This window comes from Ostrea edulis, chromosome 6 (genome assembly GCF_947568905.1).
Source record: "Ostrea edulis chromosome 6, xbOstEdul1.1, whole genome shotgun sequence".
Lineage (NCBI taxonomy): Eukaryota > Metazoa > Mollusca > Bivalvia > Ostreida > Ostreidae > Ostrea > Ostrea edulis.
The window spans coordinates 84,679,256-84,686,149 of record NC_079169.1 but is presented as its reverse complement, the minus strand read 5'-3'; the positions used below and the strand labels follow the sequence as shown (position 1 = coordinate 84,686,149).

The 6,894-nt window shown below is 39.5% G+C and overlaps 1 protein-coding gene across 1 annotated transcript; it reads right to left on the bottom strand.

The window, feature by feature from the left end:
- Window positions 1-314: 314 nt before the first annotated feature.
- LOC125646800 (leucine-rich repeat-containing protein 1-like) lies at window positions 315-2,956 on the bottom strand. Its single transcript, XM_048873333.2, has one exon. The coding sequence runs from the start codon at window positions 2,651-2,653 to the stop codon at window positions 902-904; it is 1,752 nt and encodes a 583-aa protein (XP_048729290.1). The 5' UTR covers window positions 2,654-2,956; the 3' UTR covers window positions 315-901.
- Between the last annotated feature and the right edge of the window lie 3,938 nt (window positions 2,957-6,894).

Below are 6,894 nucleotides of genomic sequence, written 5' to 3'. Positions count from 1 at the left end.
CTGAATTTACTGTATATTTCTTGTTTTATGAGAGGAAATACTTTGTGAGAAGTCTTTGAAATTCTCATGAAATCAAGTCTCATGTTTATCTATTTATCATCGATTTATACAAGTGTACAGTACAACATGCTTTTTACGAACATGTTTAAAATGAAATCATGCTTATTACAGAGTGATAAGAAAATAGTGATGTTATTGGATATAAGGAAGTTTGGTTATTACAAACTGTTTCTGGCTGGCCCTAGAGCTTCAGTGATAAGAAAATAGTGATAATGTTATTGGATATAAGGAAGTTTGGTTATTACAAACTGTTTCTGGCTGGCCCTAGAGCTTCAGTGATAAGAAAATAGTGATAATGTTATTGGATATAAGGAAGTTTGGTTATTACAAACTGTTTCTCGCTGACCCTAGAGCTTCACTATAACTGTTTTTACTGTGTGTAGTGAGTACTACTTTCTGTTCTAGCAAATTGACATGGTGCAGCAATTTTGCCAAATACAATGTCTATGTTATAATAGAAGTAGTCTACAGTCTATATTCTACATGTACATTGACTTGAAATAGAAAATTCCATACTATGATTTTCTGTCATATATTTCACCAAGGCATTGAATGTCAAATTGCAACCACATAGCAATAAAGTTACAAAATGTTTGTGATGCATGGAAACCTTTAAGAAGCATTACCTCCAAAAACCGGAAGAAGTGAAGAAGTCCATTTGTAGTGAACATGAGGGGTAGAACATGCAATGCCTTTTTAACTTGAGAGTCTTATTGCATACCATTGAATGATCATGTAAAAAAAAAAAAAATATTTCATACACTCGATCGGTTTCATTTTTTAAGATGATGCCAAGATTGTGGTGATTTTTCATCACTTTCACCACCACTATGTATATTGTTTACGTTGTAGGCTGAAGAAGCTGTTTGTTGAGCAACATTTCAACTTGATTGCATATTCCCAGGAGTTGAAAATCAGTTTCTGTTGATCTGAAAGTGCTGTAGCCATCTTTGAGCTCTATCTTGTGCTTGGCCTCTCTTCCAGCAGATGGACCCGGTCTTTCTGCCACCAGCCTAGTATCATGTCTGTCGACAATGTGTCTTGTTGGTTGTCTATCTGTTTCGTCATCTCTTCCATAGTGGTGCATCACAGAATCGTGTCCATTTTGAATATGGCGGAGAGAAAACCCATTTTGCAGTAGTTCATCTAAGTGTTGTGATTGTACATGTCTTGGCTTCTTCTGGGCAAATCGACTGCTCCCAGACAATGCCGGTTTAGGTTTTTGATTTGCGAGTGGCGATTTACCCGTTCTTGGTGAAACCTTGTCTTTCTTTACAGTCACTGAAAAACTCTGAGGCCAGACCTGCTTGGGTGACCCTTCTCTTTGCTTAATGAAGTTTCCTCGAACATTGAAATAATCTAGTTTAACCATTTTGTCGATGACTTGAGGAAAACATGTCAGTTCATTGTTCCCTAGATCTAATACTCGCAATTTCTGAAGTTGTATGATTTCATGGGGGATAACTTGTAGTTTGTTCCCGTTTAATTTTAATGCTTCTAATCTTTGACATGAGAACAAGCCAGCCGGAATGTTGTCCATTTGATTGAAACTCGCATTTAAATGCTGCAGCTTTTTCATCCGTCCAATTGACAGCGCGTATAGTCGGTTTTCGGACACATTCAAATAGCGCATGTGTACAAATCCTTCTGCAAAATGTTCTATTTCATTTCCTTGCAAATGCAGCACCCTCAGTTTTGCAATAGTGGCAAAGTGGTGCGAAACATGGCGGATTTTATTTCCCGCGAGATTAAGATATTTTAGTTCATGGAGATTCGTTACACTAGATGGTATCATTTGAAGTTTGTTAAAACTCAGATTTACCTCTTTAAGTTGTTTCAGCGAATCGAAGTCTGGTGGCAAGTTTGAAAGACCATTACCTCGAAGCTGAAGAGCTTTCAGTGAAACGATATGGCAGACAGGAAGAGGTAGGTGCTCAAACTTGTTGTCTGCAAGGTTCAGATAGTGGAGTTTGGTCAACAGTGATAGGGCAAAAGGCAAATACCACAAATGGTTGCCATGGAGATCGAGGGTTCTTAGGTTCCCAAGAAGACTGATATCATGTGGTAGGGTCTCAAACCGGTTCTCACCAAGCCGAAGAGATTGCAACGCTTTTAATGCTCCGATGTTTTGGGGAAGAGACGACAGTTCATTTTTTGTCAAATTGATATCCTCCAAATGAATACAGTTAGAAAGAGTTTCAGGCAAGCGAAGTATTTTGTTATCTTGCAGATAGAGAACTTTCAATCTTCGCATTCTACCGATAGCCCCTGGAATTTCTTGAATAGCATTATGGGATAGTTCAAGGTGTTGTAGACCTGTGAAATTCAAAACGTCTTTCGGAAAATCTGTCAAGTGGTAGTGACCAAGTTTCAGCTCTAAGAGACCCTTTTGGTTTTTGGTCACTGGGTACCGTGTCGGCTGCTGTTGACGTCCCGGATGTCGGGGTCTAACCAGAGGACGTTTTGCTCTGTACGCGATACTGCCATTCTTTTTTCGGTATGGACCCGATTTAGTAGTAAGCGTGTTCCATGTGCTAAACCTCGAGGTACGCTTGGACATGGTTACGTAAACTCTGAAGAAAACATGTGACATATGAAAAACCAACAGACATCAAAATATTCAACACAAGATTATCCACCCAAACGTTTATCAGTGTAAAGGTTGATCGCAGAAAATATGGTGTTATATTGAAATACGTTTATTATTAAAGCAACAGCAACAAAAAACACCTTTTTGGGGTTTTTGAAGTATTGGATCCTGCAAAAAAACACCTGCTCTGTTAATTTAACAATGAGCCCTTTGAGTTATCTATGATAACTTTAAGTTAAGCTAGCTTTCTTTTACTGAAGCCAATCGTACAGAGAATCCACCACTATGAGAATAATCCCAAATATGAAAAAAAAACTCTAGAGAACATGTTCCAGACTCCTTAAAACCAGCATTCTCTCATCTATTTACATCTTTACACGTTCTGGATTCAGGATTATAAATTCAAATTCCTAGAGATTGCGACAGGATAGTTTATGCAGAAAAAATACTTACCTGTACTCTCCAGTAACGAGGATGCATTAAGAAACTTCCTCCAGCAGACCATGTATTGATTTCAATGCCCCTTTGTACAGGTACATCTTTACCTTAGCATGAATATTTAACGCTCCTCCTGTAAAGAATTCTAGCATATAGAAGCTACTGTCCTCTGAGGGCTAATATTGATCAGGGAAATACCTACAGGTAATCAACAAATTATTCGGAACAAAGATAAATGTCGAGGTATTTACATAATTACACATGGTCTTGTCGGAAGTTTGCGTTTTAGCTCTCTTGTCTAATAAGAACCATTTCCTTTGCACTAGCATTTGGTCACTTTTGATGAATAGTCATACATAATAGATTAAAATTTGCTCGTATCGTATGAAAAATTACAACAATACATGCAGTAACACGTAAATAACTGAATCCCGATATATATATATATATATTGTAACAGTGGATTTATTTATGTAAAAAAAATATTCAAGTATTAGCAATGAAGTATAAAAAGATAGTACTTTTCAAATTTCCAACAAAAAAAAAATGCGGCAACAACCATTGGATAAAATTAATGTACACATGACCGATATTGAAGAAAAAACCCACAAAAAACATAATCATTTCGATAATATGTAATGTAAAAAGGTGGATTAAAATGTCTTAAATAATTAGCCAATCGGGTTACAGTAATTTTAGCCAATCAGAAGTAAATGTATTACCCAATCAACTTGGGGCAAATGGTTAAAATACAGTCGCGCTAGCTACCTTATTCAGCTACTCCAAGAATACAACAGCATGTAAACACACTAAACACGCGGGAACAAAAAACACATTGGCAAAACTTCACTTCAACACTTAGCTCACATACCAACATATCAACAGTCTGGAAAAAACGTCAAGTCACTTAAAGGCTAAAACACTATGACAACTATTCCAACAAAACAAAATGCATACAGCTCACAAGACAAGGCAGACCTAATTGCCAAAACATTCCCACAAGCTAGTTCAAACACAAACCTTGATCCCACACACACGTCAGGGTCCGATTCAAACTGAAACTTCATGTCAAAGGCTCAGGCCCCAAAACTGGAACTCTACCATCTACATGTATTTACATTATACGAACTCCAACAAGCTCTCATACACAACGAAAACGCTGCACTCGGAGGGGACAAAATTGCATATCTTATGCTTAAACACCTCCCTCCAAATTTCACAAACATTATACAACACTTCTTGGAGCAATGTCATAGTCATTCCAATACCCAAGTCAAACAAGGATCGTTATGTACCTGACTTTTACATGTAGACCAATATCAATTACATCACACTTGTGCAAAACCTTTGAAAAAATGCCCAACACCAAGTTTATGAATAAGCAAAGCACACTAGATCCTGCGCAGAGTGGATTCCACCTCAGACGGAGTACAATGGACAATTCTGTCCAACTAGAAGCTAAAGTCGTAACAGGAATGACAATCAGTACATACACGTACACAGGAGCATTGACATCTTCAAATCCTTTGATCTTGTCTGGCATGATGGACTGATGTACAAGCCTCGTCATCACTTCCACGTCACTGGCAATACACTCTGCTTTATCAGGTCCTTTCTCACGGGCAAGAAAATACAAGTCAATGTAAATCAGTCCATTTCAAGTCTGCACACTTTAGACCATGGCACACCCCCAGGGACCTGTTATCAGTCCGACACTCTTTAATCTCATGATCAATGACTTATCCACAATAAACACACCAAAAAAACCAACATTACCAAGTAGCTGATCTCTCCCAGTTCGCATATGACACACAAATTCATCACAAAAGTCCCTCTATAAAAATCATCAACATCAGGTTGCAAAGCATTCTGGACTCAATTTGAAGCTAGTCCATCGAATGGGATTTTAAGCTGTCATAACCAAAAACTGTCGCATTCCTATTTGGCAAAACTAACCCAACGCATACTACATACAAATCCCAGCTAAAATTCTACCTAAGAAATCAACCCATCAGGGTAGAATCACAAGTCACCTTCTGGGAGTCATTTTCGATGAACATATGACATTCAAAGCTCAGGTCGAAAAACTCAAAACTAATTGTGGCAAAATTCTTAACCTTATACGTTCTGCTACAGGCACAAAATCTGGCGCCGACAAACAAACTCTTCTAATGCTTTACAAACCTCTCATTAGATCAACGCTTGACTATGGTTGCCAGGCTTACAACTCTGGTTGAAAGACCAATCTTCAAAATCTCGACAGGATCCAATCATCGGCACTTTTAATTGCACTTAGAACCAACAACAGCACAGAAAAGAGCACATTCCTCTTGGAATCAAGAGAACTACCACTTCACCTACGCAGACTCCATCTGTCTATACGGTACTGGGTTAGGATCTTCTCTGACAAAACAAATCCTGCAAACACACTACTGCAAGCATCTCACACTTACACTGACACCAAAGCCAGCAAACGGTGGGGAGAGGGAAGGAGAAATTGTCCATTTGGCTACCAAATATGAAAATACAAAAACACTTATGGGGTAGTGCAATCCCACAAAAAACAACCCAATGCATATCAAGGCAATTGCACTGCAACACATAAGACAGACATTGTCAAGGGTTCCAAAAAATCTACATTGCCAAGAGCAAAGAACCCACCCCAGGCTAAACGGGTGTAGCCATCTATGACCCCAGCGGCCCCCATGAGGAGGGGTATAGATGCACAGACAATATCTCTGTCTACTCGACAGAGATGATTGCTCTAATTGCTGCACTCAAACACATTCACAGTAAGGATATCAGAAAACAGTAATTCTCAGTTACTCCCTTGGTGCATTACAAACACTACAAACATTTCAAACTAGTAGGCCATGTGGGTGTACCCATTGGAAATGGGTGTGCTGATTGGAATGTGTGGATTTGTGGAGGAGGGTGAGGATGGTGTTAAGTAGATTTGATTTTATATTGTTTAACGTCCCACTCGAGAACGTTTCACTCATATGAAGACGTCACCATTGCCGGTGAAGGGCTGCAAAATTTAGGGATATGCTCGGCGCTTACGGCCTTTGAGCAGGGGGGGGGGGGGAATCTTTATCGTTCCACACCTGCTGCGGCACGGGACCTCGGTTTTTGCGGTCTTGTCCAAAGGACCGCCCCATTTAGTTGCCTCTCACGGCAAACAATGGGTACTGAAGACCTGTTCTAACCCGGATCCCCACGAGATATGTTGAGTAGATCTGGCTGTTAGACTGACCAAATTTGACCAACTAGAATCCCAGACGTCTGACGTCATGTTCTTCAACTGGTCAGAGAAGAGAGAAAGACGCTGAAGGTGGAACTGTGTGCTATCGTGAAGGACATTTAGATATATCGACGACGTTTTATCTATTAACATTAAGAATTTTAATTCATATATCGCTTCGATATACTCCTGTGAACTCGAAATAAATACACCACAAAGTCTTCCACTTCTGTTTCGTACTTAGATATTTTATTGAAAATAGATCTAGTTCGTCAATACAACCTCGCATTGGGTCAAATACTGCCTGACGTGTTTCATACCGATTGTTAAGCCGTTCTTGGCACACTGAGTTTGACTGCGGATAACTCCGTTTACCTGATCAGGATATGGGGCTCACGGCGGGTGTGACCGGTCAACAGGGGATGCTTACTCCTCCTAGGCACCTGATCCCACCTCTGGTGTGTCCAGGGGTCCGTGTTTGCCCAACTATCTAATTTGTATTGCTTGTAGGAGTTATGAGATTGATCACTGTTCGTTATCTTCACCTTGCATGATAACGGCA